At 36.7% G+C, this 24,183-nt stretch overlaps 1 protein-coding gene across 2 annotated transcripts in view; it reads left to right on the top strand.

Moving 5' to 3' along the window:
- Positions 1-24,183, top strand: part of HEATR5B (HEAT repeat containing 5B) — a 56,106-nt gene that overhangs the window by 8,795 nt on the left and 23,128 nt on the right. For both annotated transcript variants that reach the window (XM_030447017.1, XM_030447016.1), the window contains exons 8-25: positions 752-1,001; positions 2,178-2,333; positions 3,917-4,167; positions 4,578-4,689; positions 5,999-6,151; positions 6,445-6,544; positions 7,242-7,351; positions 8,187-8,350; positions 9,575-9,750; positions 10,959-11,064; positions 12,167-12,357; positions 12,980-13,139; positions 14,065-14,254; positions 15,584-15,753; positions 18,037-18,181; positions 19,024-19,263; positions 21,161-21,412; positions 23,358-23,539. In XM_030447017.1, the coding sequence (XP_030302877.1) occupies positions 752-1,001; positions 2,178-2,333; positions 3,917-4,167; positions 4,578-4,689; positions 5,999-6,151; positions 6,445-6,544; positions 7,242-7,351; positions 8,187-8,350; positions 9,575-9,750; positions 10,959-11,064; positions 12,167-12,357; positions 12,980-13,139; positions 14,065-14,254; positions 15,584-15,753; positions 18,037-18,181; positions 19,024-19,263; positions 21,161-21,412; positions 23,358-23,539 (3,108 nt within the window). The remainder of the gene's footprint in view (positions 1-751; positions 1,002-2,177; positions 2,334-3,916; positions 4,168-4,577; positions 4,690-5,998; positions 6,152-6,444; positions 6,545-7,241; positions 7,352-8,186; positions 8,351-9,574; positions 9,751-10,958; positions 11,065-12,166; positions 12,358-12,979; positions 13,140-14,064; positions 14,255-15,583; positions 15,754-18,036; positions 18,182-19,023; positions 19,264-21,160; positions 21,413-23,357; positions 23,540-24,183) is intronic.

The following is a 24,183-nucleotide window of genomic DNA, read 5'->3' as shown; positions in this document are numbered from 1 at the left end:
TCACAAAAATATTTGACACAGCTTATATTGAAGACTTTAGCTCCCTCTTTAAGTTTTATTTCTTTTTAGAGAGGATACACTTTTGTCCTTTTGTGTATGCTGGCTCTCTTCTCAGTTACTAGGTGAAGTTTGCAGCCCTGATTTGCTGAACTGAATTACTTCATATGTCTGTTCTGAGTAGGTGACATCTGCTGAATGTGGAAGCTCCACTTGTCTGATAGAGAAAGGTGTCTGCAGCATCTCTTCCATTTAAAGCATTCTCACTCTGACATTTATTTCAATTTGCTGCAGTAACTTGCCAGAACCCAGATTTTTTGGTTGAAGGGTAATTTTGTGAAACCCTTTTGTTTTTCTCAGCTTTTTTTTAGGTGACATGGGCACAATTCTTCATTGTGAATTGAAAGACCTTCATATTGCTCTGTTAGTCACATTATGCTCTTAAAATTTCAAAAGAGAGATGCATTTAATGACACAGACTGGGTTTTCTTGCTGTCATCCAGAGAGCGTTTAGCACTTCACAGTGTAGGTAGCAGCACAGGAGATATTATTGGTGCTGGAAGCAGTTTTGCTTCAGTGACTAAGATCTGGCTCATGGATTGATTAATCCTGCTTTGCCTCATTAAGGCTGCTTATTACTAGAGTGGCATTCCTACTGGTTCTGCATTATGTGTGAATGTAACTGTAGTCTTTTTGGTGACTGAGTATAATCTTTTCTGTTTTAATTGGATCTGTGTAATTTCTGGATTTGCAGGCCTATGTTGTCTTTGTCACAACATTAGGAGGTCAGTGGCTGGAGCGCAACTTTGCTACGTTTTTGTCTCATGTACTTGATCTGGTCTCCCATCCTCGTGCAACTCAGACCCACGTGGAGGCAGTTTACTCTCGAAGATGTGTGTCCTTTATCCTGAGAGCAACTGTGGGCAGCCTACTTGGGGAGAAAGCACAGATTGCAGCTGCCAAAGATATATGTCAAGCCATTGGTAAACAAATGAAGGCAGTGGGTGAGACTTTTTTCTCTTTATTTGACACTTACTGAAAGTTACTTTCATTATACTAAGTCAGCCTTTTCTCAGCTTCCTTCTACTGCGAGGAGTAATTTTGTTGTTATGGTAAAAGATAATTCAGCTGCTTTCTGTTTGAAACCTGATACTCAAAATGTAAGTTCTACTTGAGAAGTCATAGTGTAGAAGTGTCTTGTTATCCTGTGGTGGCTCTTGACATTGCATTTTCTTAGGATGGAAGTGGGGAAAAAAGTGTGCACTTGCAATCTGTCCTGGCTTATGTTATATTAAGAGTCACACAGTTCTTTACTACCAGTGTTGAAAATCCTGTAGGTCAGGATCTTGTAGGTCCTGTGTGTCCTCCACTACTATCCATACTAATATCCAATTGGATTTTACAGTTTACAAATAAAGTTTTTATTTCAAGACTGGAATTACAGAAGATAAATGTGGCCCCTTTGCTGAACCTTGCAGAATATGTGATTATGAAGAGGACCTGTAAAACCATGTTAGCATTTGTTTCTTATGAAATCAGTTCATTCAAGCTAGAGACTGAGAAAGTAAACAATGCATTTACTAAACATCTATTTCTTCTCCTTTTTGGCTGCCCTCTAATTTGAGTTTAAAGTAATGTGTTAGCATATGGAAATGGAATTGATTTTTAAACTTTTGCAGGTTCTTCTCATAACTATTTTTTGATAGGGTAGGGTTGGTTTGACAGGGTAGGTATGGAACCTTAAAAGGGTTCTGATATCAATAAGTATTACTTCCAGGAAACAGAAATCTAATGGAAATGCTGCTTCTGAGATGAGACTTGTGGAAATTCCTCCCGCTTCCATCTTGTCAAAGTTGCAGGAAATTTCACAGTATATTTGGAGGATGCAAAGAAATGTTTCATTTTTAAACATTTCTAATTAATTTAATGATAAATTAGGTGGATATTTCTTTGATAATGACTGCTTCCCTTTGTATGAAGGAGGTGATTTTCTAAATTTTTGCTGCAGTAGGCATATAAACATTAAGATGATACTGAAGTCCCTTTTCTTGGAAGTGGCAGTTGCTGCTTCTGGGATATTGCATAGGAGAAAGAGCATGCAGTAGGATCTATGAACTTAAAGATAATTAAAGTTATGCAGTTAGGATGGTAGTTAAACAAGATACTTTTCTTTCTTACAGAAGCAGTTGTGAATGATGCTAACAGTGAAAATAAATCAGGAGCTGCTGATGTAGCTGCAAGTCAGCATGTAATGGTGTGTGCCCTCCAGGAACTGGGAAGTCTGGTTCAGAGTCTGAATGCCACTGCATCTCCTCTTATTCAGGAACCATCTATTGGTAGGCAAATTAATTTAAATTTATTAAATTAGACACTTAAGCAATTAACATGAAATATCGTTAACCCTAGTTAAAGAATAAATTATTGCATAAGAAATAAATGGATGAAACTGACACTCCATGTACTACATCAGGTAACTAAGTTTGTCCACCTCATCATGTTTAGTACCCTAACTTTAGTTCCAAGTGTGACAAAAAAAAAGCAGCTATTTTGATGGAAGTTTGCCCAAAGCTCTTTTTAGGGTGAGCTAAATTGTGACTTTTAGCATTGATAAGGGTTTATAAGTGGGTATTTTGTCAGGAGATGAAGCTGTGGATAGTCCCATTTTGGAAAGCTAGTTAGTTGGCTTAAGCTGACTAGGGTTTCTGTGGGATTTTCATCTTGGTTGTTTGTATGTGTCTATGTTTGTACTGTAGTGGTGCATTTTTCAGTTTTTTTCAAGTTGTGGATGCCTGTGTTTTTTTCAATGGAAGCACAAGCTCCTGTAGATGTTTCTTTATGTAGATTGTGGTATTGATGCACATGGCATTTTTCTCATACAGATTTTGTTCAACTATTGGGTGGGGAAGATTTAATTCAGGTTTATTCTGCTGTACCCCATATGAATCATAGAACCATAGAATGGTAGGGGTTGGAAGGGACCTCTAGAGATCACCTAGTCCAATACCCCCGTCAAAGCAGGATAACCTAGGGCTAGCCACACAGGAATGCAACCAAATGGGTTTTGAAAGTCTCCAGATAAGAAGACTCTACAACTTATCTGGGCAGCCTGTTCCAGTGATCTATCACCCTCCCAGTAAATAAATTTCTCCTCATGTTGAGGTGGAACTTCCTATGTTCTAGTTTAAACCCATTATTCCTTGGTTCCTATAAGAACAGACAAGATTGTATCACAGTGTTGTTTGAGAGAGCTGCTGTGAAGTAAGCAGGTAGAGGTTGTTCTCCAGCTACTGAGAAGGCAAGAGATAAGGCAGCAGTGGGTTCTTTGAAGTAGGAACTTTTATAAGGTTTGAGCTCTGGACTAAGGAAGGTGTTGATGTGGAGATAGGTTGGACTGAAGAGCTCATGGTTAGAAAGCAGGATTAGCTAGGCATGGAGGTTTGGGAAGTATAGAATGGTGCAGGGGAGACAGCACAGTTTCAAAAGCTGAGTACAACAGTCTCTGCTATATATGTATAGCATGTGATTTGTCTGCAAAGTGAAGCAAAACTGAAAATCAGTCTTACTTCTGCTTTCTTATTGCCAGTCTGTGTAAAAGGTGGGCGGATTGTAGGACTGGGCTGTCATCCAATGCCTCTTCTCTTATATAGGGTTACTGCCTCTTTTCAGTTCAAGTAGGAGCAGTAAGTGCTACAGCTCTGGCAGCTCCAGCTTTGCTGGTAAAACCTGATGTAGAGCAGTATAATGCTAATTTGTCTGTGGACTTCTCTCTCAAAGGAAAAAGGCAAAGTTAGGAAATCAAGTACTGTAACTGACTTTCTTACTATTCATATTTGCTGTTTAATATTCATCTAGTTTACTTGCCTACTTCTCTATATCAAGAGGCACATCATAACTTTGTAACCTCTCTTTGCTGTTGTAGGTCTGTTGGAGACAGTAACTTCAGTTCTTCTTCATCCCAGCATGGCTGCTCGACTTGCAGCTGCGTGGTGCCTGCGCTGTGTAGCTGTGGCATTGCCTTTTCAGTTGACTCCATTTCTAGACAGATGTGCAGAAAGACTGAACAATCTGAAGACTTCCCCTGAAGCTGTTAGTGGCTACAGTTTTGCAATGGCTGCTTTGTTAGGTGGTGTGCATCAGTGTCCCTTAGGTATTCCTCACGCCAAAGGAAAGGTGAGACAATAAATGTTTCATCTGTGATTATGCTGTAAGGTACCTTTAAGTCTAGAAGCTAATAGCTTTGCAAAATTTGTGACATAGTAGCAAGTTAAAGCATTATTGAAAGTGGACAGAATGTGTTTATAGTGTCAGTGATACCTACTAACTTTTTTCCCCGTCTGTCTTTTAATTTTGCATTCTTATTTGACATATTAATGAATAATAGTTGAAGATAATATTGGTTGCTATAAGCATCCCACTAATGATCTGCCTTAAATGTAATATGCATTTGTTCTATATAGAAGGTCATTTTTAATGATTTGAGAGCACCTTTATCTGTAGTCTATAAGGATGGATGTGTAGCGATAGCCTGCAGTGGCTTAATTTATATTTTTAAAATACATTACTGATTGTCCTTGGTGCAGATGGTGGTCAGTATTGCTGAGGATCTGTTACGAACTGCTGCACAGAACAGCAGACTCTCCTTGCAGAGGACTCAGGCTGGATGGCTTTTACTTGGAGCACTTATGACTTTAGGTTTGTTAAAACAATTGCTTTTTGTTTATTTTAATGCTTGACTGACATTTCAGATTGTCCACTGTGCAGATGGCCTCTACATATAATCAGTCTAGTGCAGAAATATTTGACCACATTCAGTTGGGTGGAGAGAGGATAGGAAGCAGGAGCTTCTGCTCTGTAGCAGGAGCTCTCTACTCTGGGTTTCTGTCATGGGAGGCAGGGTGTGACTTCAGGCATCTATTTCTCTCTCACATTCTCTGATGGCCCTCAACCTGCTTACCTCCTCCCTGAGCTCCATCAGTAAGCAGAGGAGTTCCTCTACCTGGGCACACCTCCCACAGGTGTGCTCACAGCTGCTATCCCACATCACCTGAGTGCAAGGCACACCTTGCAGCCTGATGCCTAGGTGGCAGCCTATTCCTGTGGGAGCTCCATCTGGGAAGCTGCATCAGCAGTGGTGGGATGCATCTGGAGGGTGCAGAGCTCAAGGATGGTATGCTGAGTGGATGGTATTTGCTGAGTGGTTACCATTGCTTCCTAGCTGAGTTGTCAGGCTATTGGTGCCCTCCTGTTCAAACTGCCATGCCTGATCTTTGCCTGCCTAGGGACCCCACCCTTGCCAGGCTGCTCCCTGGTAGTGCCTGGAGCTGGTCTCCTTGGCAGACCCTTTTTTATTGAGGGTCTTTTTTTATGCTGGAAAACATGATACAGTTCTGCTGCATTCTGCAGTATTTTGATCTCTGAGAAATTCCATTATGTGCTTCATCTTGCTTCTCAAAATAATATCACCTTTTTATTATTATTTGTTTGTTTGTTTGTTTTTTTGCCAGCTTATTGTAATATTTTTTTTAGCAGTGTTGTCCTTGTCCAAAATATTTTTAATGTGCCCCCCTGGATCTTCTGGAGCTTTTTCAAGTTTTTTTAAGCTTGAGCATTAAACTAGTCACATAATCAGTAACAGCCAGTTATTTTTCTACTCATATGAACAAGGTAGGACAGGCTAAAGAGTTTGTCTTCAAGCTAATAGAAGTCAGAATAAAAAGGTAGTAAAAAGGCAGTTGGCAGTGGTTATGTATTACATGGCAATGTATAGAATTGCATGTTTCTTGGTTTTAGCGCAGGTATCAACAAATAGACTTATCCATTCTATTCATTTGCCACACTTTCCATCTCAAAATGAGAAGGAATTGCCTTTGTTTTTCAAGTAGGGAGAAAAGGAAGAGAAGAGGGAAGTAAGTTAAAGAGCAAAAACCTTCATGGTGGCTTTTTCACACTCAATCAAATACAAGTTTTTATAATATTGTTACTTTATTTTTTGTTTGCATAGGTCCTTCAGTTGTTCGGTATCATCTGCCTAAGATGTTGCTACTGTGGCGAAACGTGTTTCCACGTTCTCTGAAGGAGCTGGAAGCAGAGAAGGCAAGAGGAGATTCTTTCACCTGGCAAGTAACACTGGAAGGCCGTGCTGGAGCTTTGTGTGGTAAGAACTTCAAACTTTGATATCACGTGTGCACAGTAAGCCAAAATCTGATCCCAGGTATTACAGAGAGAACTTTCATGACTCGTCTGATTTCTTTGAACATGATTAAGCTGTGTCAGATTTTCACCACTGTGATCTGGTTTTGGTATTTAGTTTTATGAACAGGTCACATGGTCTTTGAATAAATATTTTTAACTGCTGCCTTCTTGATATTCTCATAGGATATTTATTTTACCTATGCTTTATATTTGTTTGTTTCAGTAAAATTTTAAATTAAATTTTTTTGTTATTAGCAATGAGAAGTTTTGTTGCTCATTGTCCTGAGCTCCTTACTGAGGATGTGATCAGGAAATTGATGACACCCATAGAATGTGCCATGACAATGATGTCACAGTAAGTAGGCAGTTTTTCCTTGTTATCCACCTATTTCCTGCACCTGCAAATGTTTTAATTTGTATTCTGACCTAGTACGGAACTGTCACTGCTTGTCCATGTTGAAAAAAACTTAGAAGCATTGTATTTATGGCCGTTGGCTTTGTGAAAGTATATTATTACCTAACCTGTGTTGAAGGGCCTACTGGGATAAATTTTGTCAACTGTGTTTTGGATTTCCAGTTCAGTGAGGTTTTGAATTTAATGATTTTCTTATCCTTGTGCAAGAAATGAGAAAACTAAGATACTGTTATACTAGGTAGTAATCAGTAAATTCTCCTTTTAGGAATCATAATAATGAAAAGGCTTTACACATTTTACAGGATAAAAACCAACCAACCAAACCAAAATGAACAACAACAGCTTTGGTTTGGATTTTGTGGTTTTGTTTCTCCCACTTCTGCCCCCCCCTCTACCCTAGTTAGGAGAGGAGGTACATGTCTGATTTATAGCAGTGGGTGTTTTTTTAAAAAAAACTTTATTCTGTACAATTATCTCAGAAAATGTACTGGTAGTTGAGTAATGTTTCTTGGAGTACTTTTCTGAACACTGTTTTCTTGTCTTGGCTACAGATACATCTTGAGAAAAAAAAACCCTGAAAGTCCTCGTTCCAGTAATTGCTATGGTTTTGTCTGTCTCTCTCCTTTTGATCCTGTAGCATTCCATCAGTAATTAAGGCCCATGGAGCTCATCTCAAAGCTAGTGCAGCTATGGTCCGTTTAAGGCTGTATGATATACTGGCTTTATTACCTCCAAAGACATATGAAGGTACATAAATGTTTATCAAAATAAAAATTCAACTTACTGCTTTTGATGTCCTTTTAGTGCATACCTTCAAAGCAGATAGAATATTGAAAAGAGAACACTGGGAATCTCTAAGGGCTTTGTACTATATTCCTCAACTTAGAAAAATTTGGGTTGGAAGGGACCTCTAAAGGTCATCTAGTCCACCTCCCTTGCAGTTAGCAGGGAACTTCTGTATGTCATCTTGACAGTGTAACTACAGAGTATGAATATTGCTCTATTGCTGTATTTTTATTATTTATAGGATTGAGAGGTTATGGAGATTTTGTTCTGAAATTCAATTAAGGTGTTTTATGCCATTGTTACTTAAAAGGTAGAGAACGTAATTTCTTGATGTACTCAAAGGGCAGATATGAGAATGAAAATATAGTTTGGATCTCAGGTGGTGTCTGTCTTTTTAAACATGATTTGATATATTAGACAGATTTATACTATTATTAAATTCCTAGGCACTGTCACCTGATCTGGCAGATTAACTTTTTGGGTTTTGTTTGCTTTTAATTTGTCCATTCAGTTTATGTGATCACATGGATGAACAAATTTTTGCAAAATCTGGATTGTCATCCTGGAAGGGATGGCCTGATCTGTTGCTTAGAACTGAATGTTGGTCTGGAATTTGGGGGCCCAAGCTTCTGGTAGAATTTTTTCTCACACCTTTAGTCTTGTCAGATTTACTTTTCTGCCTTTCTGCTACCTGTAAAATCGAGGTAATGGTACATGCTTTCATTTGTAATTTTTTATCTCTTGCTTAAATGTTTTGGATCAGAGGTAGCAATTATTTTTTTTAATGTCTTTTTAGGATCATTTAATGCACTTCTTCGAGAGCTGGTAGCAGAATTTACTTTGACAGACAACTCTGCTAATACAACCACATCACTCCTAAGGTCTCTCTGTCATTATGATGATAGTGTTCTTCTTGGCTCTTGGCTGCAGGAAACAGATCATAAGTCAATTGAAGACCAGGTAATAAAGAGCCAGAACAATAATGTATTATCTGCACTGTCATTATCCGGGGGAAGTGTTCTAACTAGTTAACTAACATAATTTCTTTAAGACAAAGTAGTGTTTCCATTTTCTCCCTGTCCCCTTCCTGTTGTAGCAGTTCTCATTTATTTTTTTGAAACAGGAGAAATGTAGGTTCCACTTAAGTTTTATAATCAAACTGCTGTCAAAATATCAGTATTGCCATAATAAAATTTGCAATGCAGTTTCTTGAAGTTCCTTGGGTTGTGAAGAAGACGAAAGCTGATGAAGATGCCTCTTCTGCCCAAGCCTATCTAATCAAAAAAAGGGGGTTATAAAATTCCTTTATTTGTTGTGCTGGACTTGGTAGACTTTGAGAGTACAGTCTCAGTCCACAGAGCTTTCTGGAATGCTCCTCCCACCCCCTCTATATATATAATTTTTGTGTGTGTGTTTGGTGGGTTTTTTTGTTATTTATTTCTTTATTCTTTTTAAACTCTAACCTGTAAACCAGAGTCACTGTTGGCAGCTGAAGCCTCATAGTGCATCACAGGATTCTCTAATGCTTGGTCACATTTTATTTTTGAGTGATACTAGGATCTCAACAAATGTTTTCTGACCTTTTAAGAAGAATATGGAGTTACTAGATTCTAATTTTGTTTCATGATTAAATAATTAACATGGTACAGAAATATGTTTTTCTTCAGAGGAAACAGGTGATTGTTAAACTGTGTTTCCTGAAAGAAAGGATGGCATTTAGGAAGTATTTTCATGGTGATAGGAATATTAATATTTTTTGTACTGTTTCTAAATCTTTCTTTGTAGGCAGTGATTACAGCCAAAACTGATAATTTAATGTTTGTTTTTTACCTCAGTGCTCATACAGACGGTGAATGAATAACCTTTTTTTCTGAAATATCACTTTCTGGTCAGTGATTCAGAAGCTACTATTAATACCAGAACTAATCTACTTTTCTAGAGTTTCCATCTCTTGCTAGCAGGAGTGATAGTTGATACATTTATCCAGCTGTTTGACCCTCTGGGATTTAGCTTGCCTTGTATATGCCAGTGTGCGTGTGCAGGGGAACACTGCAGTTGCTGTCAGTTGCTTCTAAGCTATTTTGTCTTTCTAAGCTACTGCATACTTTTTTTGGTTATCACTTCTTTCAAGTTTTATGTATGAAGGTATATTGGGAGGTGTTCATACAGTGTGGCATTTTGCAGCTTCAGCCCAACAGCGCGTCTGGAAGTGGTGCTTTGGAACATGATCCATCCTCTATTTATTTGCGCATCCCTGCTGGTGAAGCTGTACCCGGTCCTCTTCCTTTGGGAGTGTCTGTCATTGATGCATCTGTGGCTCTCTTTGGTGTGGTTTTTCCTCATGTCTCTTACAAACATAGGTCAGTTTACATCAGTGATCAATTTCAGAATCTAATGCCTTTATCTCTGGATAGTGCTATGTTTTGGATTTTTTTTCTTGACCTAAGAACTGTTTCAAATTCAGAACTCATTATTTGTTATTTGTTGTGTCTCAGGATTCAAGAATACATCTTACTTGGTTTAGAGATGAAGTGATTTCCTTCCTTTTTATAAGTTTTATAAGTTTTGAAGACTTGGGTTCTTAAGTGGAGGCTACATTCTTCTCTTCTCTTACTGCATTTAACAGTAGTAATATCTGCAACCAAAATTTCATGCAAAATTGTCTATTACAATCAACTTCAAATCAACTTGAAAACATAGCAGTGGCATCCATTGAATTTCATTTAGCTACAACTAGTAAGACCATTTGATTTATACTCAGAAAATTATTTTATGCATGATGAAAAAAAAGGAATGAAATTCAGCTTATTTCCCTTTGTGTTCCACATTACCCTTGTAGAGTTATGAGTTGTCAGGACTATGGTCCTTCTGTTTAGATAATTCGTTATTGAGCATAGAGTGAAAACATCTCTAAAATGCCTTTCGAAGTAAAATTATCCTTCAGTATGATCTTTATAGGAACAGTTTTTTCATAGCAGTGAGTCTCATTTTGCAGTAAGTACAGTGTAGTCTTGAGGCCATCTTGCAGTGATTTTTAGGTATGGAAAGATTTGGCTGGGGAACTGATGAGTAGTTAAGAATGCAGATTGTTCATTCAATTTCTGTTCTTGGTATCTTCTAAGGATTACTTCTCTGCTCAGTAACCTTTCTGCCATGGTTAAATGGGAGGAAAATTGAGATTACATGGGGAAACAGTTCAATAGAAACAGTTCTGAGAATATGGAGGGTAACACTGGAATGGTAGTGAACAGACAGCATTTTTCCACTGTTGTCCTCATAGCTTCTAGTTATGTTGCCAAACTTGTATGATGATGTACTTCCTCTTGGTGGTGTTATCTTCAAAAAGAACAGTAAGTGTTAGAGGACTAGTTAAAAAAAAACAGGGAAATGATGTTCAGAATAACTGCTTTTTTATGTAAGGTGAATACCTTCTGCAGCCCCTGAATTGTAAATTCTGTGACTGAACTTAAAAGGCCCCTTTATTGTGTCTTGTTTTTTTTTAGCAGCTGTGTTTTAATTTATATTTTTAAAGAATATCACTTAAATTATGTTCTTTCCTTTATTTTAGATTACAGATGTTGGATCACTTTGCTGAATGTGTCAAGCAGGCTAAAGGTGTTCGCCAGCAAGCTGTGCAGCTAAATATCTTTACTGCTGTTCTTAGTGCCTTGAAGGTAAAAACTGTAAACTTGTAAAGGATGCCAAAGTTCAGCAGTTTAGCTCATCGATTTGAAACAATAGGCTGTTAGAAGTATGCTACTGAAGTTACCACTTAAACATTCAAATGTTTGAAAATAACAATTTTTTCCAGATATTAGCATGAGCTCTGAATGTATTAGTATGGAGTATAGATGAGGTTCATGTAGTCAGCATTCTGTGGTATTCAAACTTACTTGGGGGGGGGAAGTTTATGGTTCTTTTTTGGTCTTTTTCAAGTGTGCAGTTTTCTTTGCACTCATAGGTTAAATACTTTGTCATTTATGCTCACAAAACCCCCTCACGTCATTGAGTATTATGCAAAGGAAGCTTGTAGAAACAAAACCAAAAAAATAGATTGGGTAACTTTTTTAGAAATCTCAGTTTTTCCTTCTTAAGTCTCCCTGATACTGCATCAAATTCTCCATGCTTTTGCCCAGTCCCACTGACTTCAGTTACATCTCTTCTGTACCAACTCCTTATACTTCATCTACACCTCATGCTATCAATTCAGGATATGCTAGTAATGAAATACCAAAGAAGCTGCAGAAGCAGTGTTTAGTAATATTGTTCTGTAGAACATTCATACAACAGGCTGTAAAATTGTTTTCAAAGATGCAAATAATAAGAAAAAAATATTTTCATGTACCTAAAATGTCTTTTATTTAACTGAGTCTTGCAGAAACATAACTCATCTGTGGTTTTCCTGTCTGGCAGAAAGAGAAATTGCAGTTAGATTTTAAATCTTTTCTTTTTTTTTTCTTTTTTGTGTAATGCTATCTCAGGCTCAGTAGATCTAAGGTGCATGTAGCACTGTAATGGCTTTGATAAAAAAGACTGTGACAGGTTTTCCTGTGTGTGAAATCAGTAGAGTGTTAGCAAATGTAAGACTGAGTATGTTGTTGATTCTGAGTTTCAAATATTTTCAGCCAGTATGTTTTAGGATAAATGACCACAAACTTAAACAAAAATAAAATGCTTATTTTTAATTGAAGATCTTTGCTATAGTAAAATTGGTCTTGTATCTTCTTGTTGTCCCTTGCTTCAAAATGTGTTTTTTCTTATTTTTTTTTAATTTAGGGTTTAGCTGAGAATAAAAGCACATTAGGACCAGAAGAAGTACGAAAATCTGCTCTGACACTGGTAATGGGTGCCCTAGATAATCCTAACCCCATTTTGAGGTGTGCAGCAGGCGAAGCACTTGGCAGAATGGCTCAAGTGGTTGGAGAAGCCTCTTTCATTGCTAGAATGGCTCAATACAGTTTTGATAAGTAAGTTGGTTTTGATTCAGAAAAGGAAAAAAATGATAATTTAATGTAGTTTGGAAAATTCCTCTGCTAAATACTGTATTGATTATTCCCTTCCTGCTTGATTGCTGTGATTCTGTAGATTCAACAAACCTTCAAAGGCTTTTCTTTTTTATTTATTTTATGTGATTTTTCCAGGAATAAAAGCTGGTTTGTTAAACTACTATTAAATGATACCTACGAATAGCTTTTGATAAGTTACTTGAGTGTGACTAAACTACTTTAGATAAATAAATGCATATTACACTAAGTATGTCTGTAATAGGAATTGTGTGATAGCAGTCCTGTTTCTTCAAAACACAGTTTATCTATTGATTTAACTTACCTGGTGACCCATATTTTTCTGCCAAGACAACATGTTTCCCAATTTTTGGCTTAAATATACATATTTTTTTCCCCTTATATACATACTCTTTTAGTAATACAGATTAAGGACATGGTTTTTGCTTTTCTTGTTAACCCTTCACAAGATCTTCTAAAATGGCTTGCAAAATTCTGCCAGTCATTTGCACTGTTAAGGTACTTAAGGGTTTTTTGTAACAAACTTAGAGAATTACATTATTTCATTTTATTTAAACTTTGATAGGTTAAAATCTGCTCGAGATGTTGTATCAAGAACAGGCCATTCTTTGGCTCTGGGCTGTCTCCATCGATATGTTGGTGGGATAGGTTCTGGACAGCACCTGAAAACGAGTGTCAGTATTCTCTTGGCTTTGGCACAAGATGGAACCTCTCCTGAAGTCCAGGTAATAAAGCATAATTTCCCCAAAAACAATTTACAATGTTCAGGTTTAAAATAAAAAGTTAAATTACCTGTCCAGATGTTCTTTAATAGATTTTATCATATGCAAGCCAAATCATATGGATCCAGCATGTGCCAGGGAGCATAAAGGAAGTGGAACTTCCCTTTTAAGCTCTTATAGTACAAAATCCCATATATGTACTGCAATTGAAATATAATCTGTCAGTTAGGGAGGTGGTTGCAAGGGGTCGTGTTAATTCAGGCTTAGAAATGTCTGCTTGTCAGCTGAGCCAGTGTAATTCTCTGCCTTATTTTCTGTTCAGAGTAAGTCACCAGGCCACTGTGAATACCTAAGCTTTTAAATCTCATAATTCATAAAATAAGTGTGCATACACAGAAACTGTATAGGAACAAATGGATATTTGCAGGAATGAAAGGATAAGCAATAACATGCAACCATGTGGTTAGGACTGTAAAAGTACTTATGTCATTTGTAAGAAAATTAATTAGAAAATGCATGTGAATCTTAATGTCTCATGAAAATAAGTTTATACTGAAATGTCAAAGGACTTCACTGAAGACTGTTGTCAGCTGTTTGCTTTAGACTTTACATCCAGTTTTGCAGCAGAATTATTCATTATCCTGTCTTAAGACCGCTCTTTTTCCTTTTTTTGCAGTGAGTGTGTTTTTGTACTCTCCTTCCTCTGAGTGCTTAACCACTTTTTAATGCAAATTTTTTGTCATCTTCATCTCCATTATCCCCAAAACTCCTGACTGCCAAAGACTATGCTTGAGATATTTAAACTTCCAGAAGATTGCTTGAGACTTTTGAAACACTCTGCAATCAGAGTAGATAACTAAACATGTTAAGGAAACATGTCTAAATCCTAAATATATTACTGAAAAATATTCTTTTTTTTTTTTTATAGACCTGGTCTCTCCACTCACTTGCCTTGATAGTAGATTCTAGTGGACCAATGTACCGTGGATATGTGGAGCCAACACTTTCTCTTGTTCTTACTCTGCTCTTAACTGTTCCACCATCCCATACGGAAGTACATCAGTGCTTAGGAAGATGTCTTGGAGCTATAATAACTACTGTTGGGCCTGAACTGCAAGGTTAGTGGGAATTTGAAGAGAAAACAAAAAATCAAACTAGTATAAAGAGAATATGTTGTAATTTTAAATGGAAGAAAAGACATTTTTGTTTGTTGTAGTTGCAAACAGAAGGGGTGTGTGTTGACAAATTCAGTTACACTCTTGCAAGCATCCTCACTCTGATCCTACTTATAGCTGCTTGGGGCTTTTTGACTGCTGCTTGAGATGTATATAAAGAAGTTGCAGTCATGTGTGGTGTCCTGGCTAATGGCAAATTTGCATGGTAGGTAAAAGATTAAAAACACCCTTGCTGCATATTTTGCCATGTATGTTTTTGTGTATAGGTGGGGCAAGAAACAACATTTTTCCTCTAATTTTTCAACAGGTATTAATATGATTTTTAACTGATGGCAAGTTTGATAATGATGTCAAGTATAAGTCATTTCTACTCATTCTCGGTATTCTTAGATCACTGTACCTTCCTAGAGTGTTTGGCATGACAAGATCTGATTCTCTATATCTGAAATTCTGTGTCTTGGGTGGCAAGACCCAGGTTTATAATTTTGTCTTCTGTGAATTTTATTAATATTTATGGAGTAGTCTTCGATGCAGTGCCAGAGAGCCAGCCACTAGTGAAATTTTAACTCTAAATAATAACCTAAATTTATAGCTATGAAAAATTTCTAGATGGTTTAAGTCAATTTGTGTATCTGCTTGCTGGGTGTTGACCTCTTGATTTGAAGTGCCAGTAACTTAAAAAAAACAAACCACATCAACTTATGTAGAAGGTCTACTGCATGTTAATTTTTTCTATAATTCAGTGTTTTTTATAAACTTAAGGCAAGTTAATTGTTAAAATACAGTATTGGATTATTTTTCAAATTAAATACTGTTCATTTGAGTGCTTGTCCTATTACAACTGTGCAGCTCATCATTAGCAAATAATTTAAATTAACCTGGATACGTGTATGCCAATTGAAATGTTACTTAATATTTTAAGAAATGTTTTGGTACATGAAGTGTTGGCTGTATATATAGACCAAAACAGACTTTCAAAATTGAAATTCATATAATTTTACTGGTTTCATGTCCTGAAAGGATATTCTCAAAATATTTCTGACTGAAGATCATTGATGCAAAATTTCACTTGGATGAGACACTGTTTGAATGAGCTAAAAAAGTGATAATTGAAACACTTTGTAGTTGTGTGAAGACTTATCTATGGTAGAAAAGTTACATTTTAATATGTAACCATTTGAACCATTAAAAATCCTTGTTTCTGCAAGGTACAGGTCTACAATTGTCATACAAAACTTTTGCTGTGTTAAGGATTTCATATTACATCATTAGGTAATGGAGCTACAATTTCAACAATCCGTTCTTCCTGTTTGGTGGGATGTGCAATCACACAGGACCATTCAGACTCACTTGTTCAGGCAGCTGCCATCTCCTGCCTTCAGCAGCTTCATATGTTTGCACCACGGCATGTCAACCTGTCCAGTCTGGTTCCCAGTCTTTGTGTGAGTACAAGCACATTCCTTTTGTTTCTCCAAGTTTTATGTACATGGTCAGCAGAGGGGACAAAAGAGCTTAGCAAGGTGTCAATGATACTCACATGTAATAAGCAAGCCACATTTGAGTGCAATAAAAGGACATCTGTCCTCAGGCTATTTTAGATCTTTTCAGAATGCTGCCCAAGTTGAATTCATATAGTTTGATTTTCTTTCACTGTAGATAGCACAAGAGAGCAAGCACTTATATATAATATGACTTAGTAAAACACTGTTTCCTCCAACTGATTGTATGCAGAGGGAAATGAGTGAGTTGGGGAAAGGTAGGAGATTTTGGACTTATTTTACCACCATCGGCATCGTAGATGCTGACATGGAAATTCTTGAGCTGCGGTTATTTGTGTTGATTTCTCCATTAGTGTTTGGTCTGCAAATCCTGGCTTAAGCTTGGAAGTGAGGCAGAGGCTGGAAACCAAAACATACCAAATACAGCTAGAAGAGGAAAGGTGGTGTGTGTGTGTATTTTGGTGTGCTTGGTTTTCCCCCCCCTAATTATTAGTATTTTTAAAAAATATTTTCAGAAAGTTCAGCAGCCCTGTACTGAGAAATTTGGAAAGTTTTTCCTTACTGTCTGTTGGATGTTTTACAGAGTTCTTTGTGCTGATGTTTGTGAAACTGATGATTCTGCGTTACCTGAAGGATTGCAGTCCTACATATGTCAACACTTGAACTTTGTTGTAGTCTGACATCCAGACTTTCTCTAGGGCATCTTCTCCTAGTTACAAGCTTCTCCCCTCCCCCCTCACCTTGCTCCCTCCACCACGCTACATGGTTCTGGAGGGTTCATTGTGTTCCCAGAATCTCTCACTTGTCTTTTCCACATTTTTCATGAAAGAAGTACAATGCAGCCAAAAGTCTTGGCTGTTTTTGTTTGAATACTATCAACAACATCACAAACCATCCCTACAATCATTTGCTCATTAAGTGCCAGTGGGTAATATTACAGACAACAGAGCTCATACAGGAATGGCAGTTTTGAAAATTTTTTCGAGTGTTTTCTTTCCCATTCCTTTATGGTCCTCTGCTAAATATAGGCTATTTTCCTTCTATTTCAAGTCATATTTAGATTTATAAGTTTTCATTTGAATTGCCTCATTCTTCTTTGTAGTGCTAATACATGGTGTGTAGGCAAGGTATGCCTTACTTGGCCCATTAACAAATTCTTTATTGCCTTCTAACTCATTTTTGAATGGCATTCATACCAGGTATCAAAATTTAACCACACAGTTGCACAATTAATTTTCATTTCTTCTTCCTGCATTGTTTTCATAACCACTAGTTGGTTTTTTAGCAACTTAAAACTGGGAAAACACTGATTAGTTAATTACATTAATTAAATCCCCCAAATGCTCTATGTTTTAATTCCATTAAAACAACCCCTTTGTGGAGTTCAGAGATTCTCTAAGGTCTGCTTGGGTTTTTTTTTTTTTTTTTTTTGGGTCTAAAATCTTGTATGTGGAATAAGGTTCACTGCCAAAATGCTTCATAAACTATACAACCCTTTCATTTAGGAGAGGAATTTCCATCCACATAATAACCTAATACTGAGAAAGCAAATGTGTATTTGGTTTATTAAAAGCAAATTCCCCAGGGTAAATAAAGAGCACTCTTCATCTCTTCCACTGTGGAAAAGCATACAGTTCTCTCTGCAGCTGTTTCCTCTCTGGAAAAAAGGAACCATGCACAATTCTTCTATAAGAACAATGTTTGCCTCATACTTGAGGTGATACAAAAGGAATTAGAAACTAGTGTTAGTTAGCAAAGAACTCTGAAGCTGTCCTGTTGAGGGGAACTTACCATAGCTTAAGCTATAAAATCTGTTTGAAATAAAAGTTTTTATGATAGCAGTCATGTAGTGCGGATGATTATGGCTTTTTGCTTAAAAGAACATGATTTACCACTATAGCAGAATATGAGGTTGAGTAGTACTGAAAAGAGTAACAGATTAGAAAGTATATAATTAGTTTAGAATCACATGGGTTCAGTAGTTCTAGTATTTAAGCTGTTATCTCTAACAGATGTCAGTTCTTTGTATGCCAACTTAATATTCACATGTGTACATTATAAGAAATTTTTACTTGTGAACTCTCAAGGTGTTATAAAGGGCTTGCTACCCAGCAGCTCATACATGGACAGACAGTTGAAAAGTATAATAATGATGATCCTTATCAGTACTGATGTATTGATATGGGGTAGCAGCAGTTCACTCACTTTTAGTGGTTCTGATTTTAGGTTCATTTGTGCAGCTCCCACTTGCTGCTTCGCCGGGCTGCAGTTGCGTGCTTGCGACAGCTCGCTCAGAGGGAAGCAGCAGAAGTGTGTGAATATGCCATGAGCTTAGCAAAAAATGCTGGAGATAAAGAAAACAGTGGCATCAGTAAGTATTTCTTTTGTGTGGCCTTTTTGTAACAGTTGAATGCAAATACATGTGCATATGTAGGGTTTGTTTTCAGAGGAGGAAAAGGCACCAAGAAAAATGTCTAGAACTCTCCCTTCCACTCTTACTGATTTGGCCACACCCTTGCTTACCTCTTGAATTTCACATGGAATTTAACTTTGTTTTATAAAATTCAGACTTCTTTGCCCTATTAAAAGTGGCAATAAGTACACTGAATCATGTATATACAGTGTAAACAATTACAGTGGAATGTAATACAATGAAAACAATTTACAGTTTTTCTGGTATTTTAAATTTTGTTCTTTAAAATTGATATAATTTGTATGCTGTTTGATGGACATATTTGGTTCTGTTATATTCTGTTAGCAGCGTGTCTGCTAGCATTTGCTGGCTGGTTTAATTCTTACATGCATCATTTTATTCTGAAAATTGGAGGCCTGTCAGTGTTCATCAGCACAGTCTTCATATGAACATAGAATCATGAGCTTACGCGAATGCCTCCGGGAAGATTCTTTAGAGCCCAGTACTAATAGGGTTTTTTACAAATTCATGGGGTATATGTACCTTGACAAGAGAGAGATTTAAATTTTTTTAGTATTTTTTCTTTGGAAATTATAATAGGAGGTGTTATTTCTCTTGCAGAAAAGAAATCAATTGTTAAAATCTTTTTGGTGTTAATACAGAAGAAATGACATAACATTTTGGTGTATTATTGCCTGAACTGTACACAGACAAATACGCAGTGTCCAAATCTAGTCTGTTGTTCCAAATTTTAAAACTGAATTACTGATTTCAGAAGAGTTCTCATTATCATTTTGCAGATATGAATCCTTTTGCACCAGGAGCGGGTTCTCGGCGAGATGCTCATTCCCGGCACCAGAGAGTTAATATAACAGAGACAGGCCTGGAAGGTGTCCTTTTTGGAATGTTGGATCGGGAGACTGATCGGAAGTTGTGCTCAGATATCCACGATACTCTGGGACACATGCTTTCCTCACTGGCAGTAGAAAACCTTTCTCACTGGCTAATGCTTTGTAAGGATGTCCTTGCAGCTTCCAGTGGTAAGTGTTCTATAGCGTTCACATAACTGACAGTACATCCATAGTAACAGCATCTTCTGGCAGTGTTTGGAGCTTGTATTTAGGAATTGCTTATATTGCATGTAGAATTTTGATTATAGTGCATTAATTCTTGCTTAGAAAAAAGAAGTTGTCAATGTTTGGTTGAGTTTTAAAATACTGCTTTTAAGATTAAAAAATTAGCTACCTTAATGTACCATTTCTAATGAAGAGAAGCAGTGTGATGATTATTTGATATTAAAGTATCTTAGTGAAAACAGACATACTACTTTTAGCCTTTATACATCAGGACCCCACAGAAGGAAGAGTGCTGTACATGCTCTGAGCTTTCTTTCATGAGGTTTTGTGAGTTATGTATGTGATGATGGGTTACCATGGTGACAAAACTTCTGCTGCTTGTTCAGCTTTGCAGAGTTGTTTGCACTGATCTTGTCCTCTGAGACCTTATTCCTGTTTTTCAGCTTGCAGGGTGGTTGTGACGCAGATTCTGATTATTTTCTTTGCATTTATACTTGTTTATTGGCGTAATGTGAGTTCATCCTGAAGCTCTTTCTAAATATTGCCAGCTTTTTGTTTACTGATGAGTAATGCTACCAGTGATTTCTTAATGCAGTGTAGTTGCCATATATCTGCCCAGTGAGAAAGATCTCATTTCCTGAGTTTGAAATCAGCGTGTCCCTTCTTATTTCATGTGATATGGGTTTTAAAGTTTTTAAAATGGTTTTCCAATCTCTTATTAATTTATTAGGAGATTAAATAATCTCTGGAAGAAACATATTTCTCTGAGCTGTACTTTATTAAGCCAGCAACTTAATTTTGAACTTCTTTGATCCAACTAAATGGCGTATAAAGAAAATCTGGTTTGCTTTCTAAGCAGAAACTCACATCAGCCACATAAAGTCGTGGATGTCTTCTCAAAATGCTCTTGTGAATTGGCTTCATCCATGTCTGATTTGCCATTGCCCACTTGTGTCATAATTGCATGCCTTGGCTCTTCAGCTCCCTTAGAATAAATATAGGACACATACCTTAGTGGGAGTGAGTTACCCTTACAATAATTTCTTCTTCATTTAATTATTGTCAGTATTTTGACATTTTGCTGATTTAGACCTTTTGATATTTTATGTTCATTTTGCTAATTTAGACCAAGTGCTATTTTATGTTCACATTTCTGAATAGTAGAAGTGTACATGCACATTTGGAGAGTTGTTTTTTTGTCTGTTTGGATTTTGGTGGTTGTTGTTTTGTGGGTTTTTGGCTTTTTGTTTGTTTGGTTGGGTTTTTTGGGTTTTTTTCTGTGCAGGGGCCTATGTGATCCTTAAAGTAATTTTGTTTTCTGAAATGAAGTGTCATAGCCACACTTAATAGAAGAATTTTTTTGAATGTTAGGGATGGTTGTGGGTGCTATTAACTGCTTACTTGCTTGAATACCAGTTCCATAGCATGGAACTCTGTAGTGTTTTTCAGTTTAATTTGCTGTTTAATTTTCTGAGCCTGGTAATAACCTTATGTTTATTGGCAATTTAATAGGTTAAGATCAAAGCTGAGAAATTTAGATACGAGATTCATCTACAGTTGGTATCTGTGGAGAGCAAGCATGACAGGAATTTATTTAATATCACCTAAGACAAAGAAAGGGTAATGTAATCCAGATTAGAGGTGAAAAGCATTTCTTCTACTGATATACAAATACCTTTCTACATTTTTCAAATGTTGTTTATTGGAATAATTAGTCTGTTTCAAATCTGAACCCAAGGAAAAGCTTGAGCCTGTTCTTAGCTGTCTTCTGTGGATTTTAAGTTTTGTTTGGTTGGGGTTTTTTTGCTTGTTTGTTTGTGTTTTTTGTTTGTTTGGTTTTTCAAATTGTTCTTTGTTGTAGATATGAGCACTGCTGCTCCCTTGGGAGGAGGGAAGGATGAGGAATCGGAGAAGAAGGATGAGATGGACGATGACACAATGTTTACCACTTTGGGTGAAGAGGATAAATCCAAGCCCTCTGTAGCACCTCGCTGGGCAACCCGTGTGTTTGCAGCAGAGTGCCTGTGCAGGGTGATCATGCTGTGTGAGAACGCCAACAAGGCACACTTTGATCTGGCATTGGCTCGTTCAGCCCGACTCAAAAACCCAAAAAGTAATTACAGAATGTGCATGGGTTTTTTGTTTTTAATTTTAAAAGAAATTTTAACATTTCTTCACAGTTTGATACTACACAACCAAGAAAAAAAACATGAGCAGCTATCCTTTATTTCAAATGGTTAAAACCAAAGGAAACGGACAGCAAAAGTAAAAAAACCTGTAGCTATGTAACCACTGTAGTTCCTGTACCATGAACTCAAAAGTCTGAGGACTGCTAGAGGGGATAAATTCTGACAGACAGGTCTGCTTGGAAAAAAATAACCCTTAGATCTGAAAACCTTTCCTCTAGTCTGAAATAGAAGCAGTGAATTTCCACCTTAGAGTTAAGCTGGGATCAGCTTCTGAGTTTATTGCATTGACAGAAGTGAATTAGACTTCGGAGATTATTTCAGCATCTTCAAACCTTAGGAATGCTAGGAAAGGAAAAAGAAGTGAGTCCAGGTAATTATTGCTGTGGCATTGGTTGTGGAGAGGGAGATGTGGGAGGGAAGTTATAACACATGGACTTTATAAATAAGTTCATTCTTCAGGTATCCGTGAGAGTAATGACTATTAGTTTTAAATATGATACTTTTAAGATACTTTTGAGTTAGAGGATCGAAACTGAGAGGTCAGAAATGACGTAGTTGTTTTGTGAAGAAATGTTTTTCTAAGAGGGAGGAAGGTTTCTGTCCTCGGTGCAGATTGTTTGCTTTCACCTCTGAGGACTTTGTGCATATATCACAAACCTGAGCATCCTAGAATGCATAGGATTAGATTCCAGTGTCTGTTGTTGAAGGTGTCTGTTGTGATATGGAGATCTATCAAGTCTTTGCTTGTGTTGCTTTGATGCAGTCTAGTTCCAGCACTGTACATTGTTTTTGTGAGAATCTTGTTTCTGACTTGATTTGAGGCCAAGATTACTGTTTGAAGACTAAGAAGGAAGGTTTATTTTGAGACGGCATTGTGTTGTAGAGAAAATAACTGCTGTAGGATCCTACAGAAATCCAGAGGATTTCATATAATAAGCCTGATAATTTACTGCACTGACTTTGTTTAAAGTGAACTAGGTATATTTGGTAGCGTTGTAAAAAGAAAAGCTCAGAAAACTTCTGTATCATACTCAGGTTCAACTTCCAAAATATTTTATTTTTAATTTGTGGCTGTTTGAAAGAGTAAGAGCAGACTTTACCCCTTTGTAGATTTTCAGTGATCTCCAGTCTTTCTTTACTGACATCCTCTCTGAAAAGGTTTCAGCTGCAGCTTTTTTTTGGTTTTGCTTTGAGATTTGAAAATAAGTAGAGCTTTCATAATTTGTGAGGTTTTTTTGGTGACCCTGGATATTGTGTTCTAAATTAATTTATTTTCATATTAGTTGAATAGTGTTAATTTCAAATTGAGAGTAAGAAAAACAAGTAAATAACTTTTCAGATACCTTATTATATATTTTTTTTTGCATCTTGTCTGCTGCTTACTTATAGCCTTGGATGTGGCTTTTGGGAGAACAGCGACAGGCATACTCAGTTCATAAGTATCTAAACTTGATAAGGTTTTCTTTTATCAGCAGGGGTCACTGTAGGCATAGGACTAGTATTGGAATCCCCTTGTCAACCTTCTGTAGGTTTTGGAGATATCACTAAAACTGGCTTTGCTAAATGTTCTGATTCTTCTGAGATGCTCACCCATGTTTATATATTCTGTGCAATTTCTACATATCACCTATTTAATCGTGTTTCAAACTTGTGCTTAATTTTTAAGGTTGTCTTAGAAATAAAAGTCCTTGTATCACTTTAAGGGGAATAAAATAAGAAAAATGTTACATTCTGTTCTCATTCCTTCCATACCCTAAACATGGACCTTTAAAAAAGAATAGGTAAAATTTGTACTTGGCAATGAGGAAGATGTTACAAATGTTAGCTATCTTGTAAGTTAGAAAATAATTCTTTCTGTTTTGTTCTAAGATGATTTCTTAGTACTGCATCTCTCTGACCTTATTCGAATGGCATTCATGGCTGCGACCGATCACAGCAACCAGTTGCGCATGGCAGGGCTTCAGGCTCTTGAAGACATTATCAAGAAATTTGCATCGGTTCCTGAGCCAGAGTTTCCAGGCCATGTGATACTGGAACAGTATCAGGCTAATGTGAGACCTCTTTTATAAAGTTTGGGAAGTTGTATACTTATGCCAATATTAGCTTTGAAAACATTTTTTAATTTCAAAAGACCTATGAAGAGATTTTTGTGTGTGAAAATATACTGCAGAGACTCTTTTATTTACTTTTTCAAATTTTCTTTTTTTGTATCTGTTCTTATTTATTGTAATTGAGTAGCTGATGAAAGTAAAACTTCAGTAGCTATTGATTCATGAAAGCTAAACATTTCAAGTTACATTTAATTTTTGGCAACAATAGCATTTCATTAGTAGAATTAGGAATTGGAAAATAATGCTGATTCAGTTCCAGATTGAATCTAATAAATCTGTTTTCTTGGGAGTTAGTGTATTTCTGTTTAAATTACAAGTACAAAGGACAGGAATAGGAGCTAGGCAATTCAAGATTTATTTTAGGGTATTATTGCTTTATTTTGTTGCATAGCTTAACTCTTCTACCTCTTTTGTCTTCACTGTGTCTTCAGGATCTTTGCAAATACTTTATAAAGGCAGCTTTTTGTCCTTTTTCGCTTACTCCCTTTTTCTTCTTCCTTCTGTAATGATGTAACCATTGCTTCTGTCTTTTTTACTTGGTTCTTTTTGATCTAGAAAAATGCTGCCTCATAAAAACTGCCTGA

The sequence above is a fragment of the Calypte anna genome, chromosome 3, assembly GCF_003957555.1.
Source record: "Calypte anna isolate BGI_N300 chromosome 3, bCalAnn1_v1.p, whole genome shotgun sequence".
Lineage (NCBI taxonomy): Eukaryota > Metazoa > Chordata > Aves > Apodiformes > Trochilidae > Calypte > Calypte anna.
The sequence above is the reverse complement of the archived record's forward strand: the minus strand, read 5'-3'. Positions and strand labels throughout refer to the sequence as shown.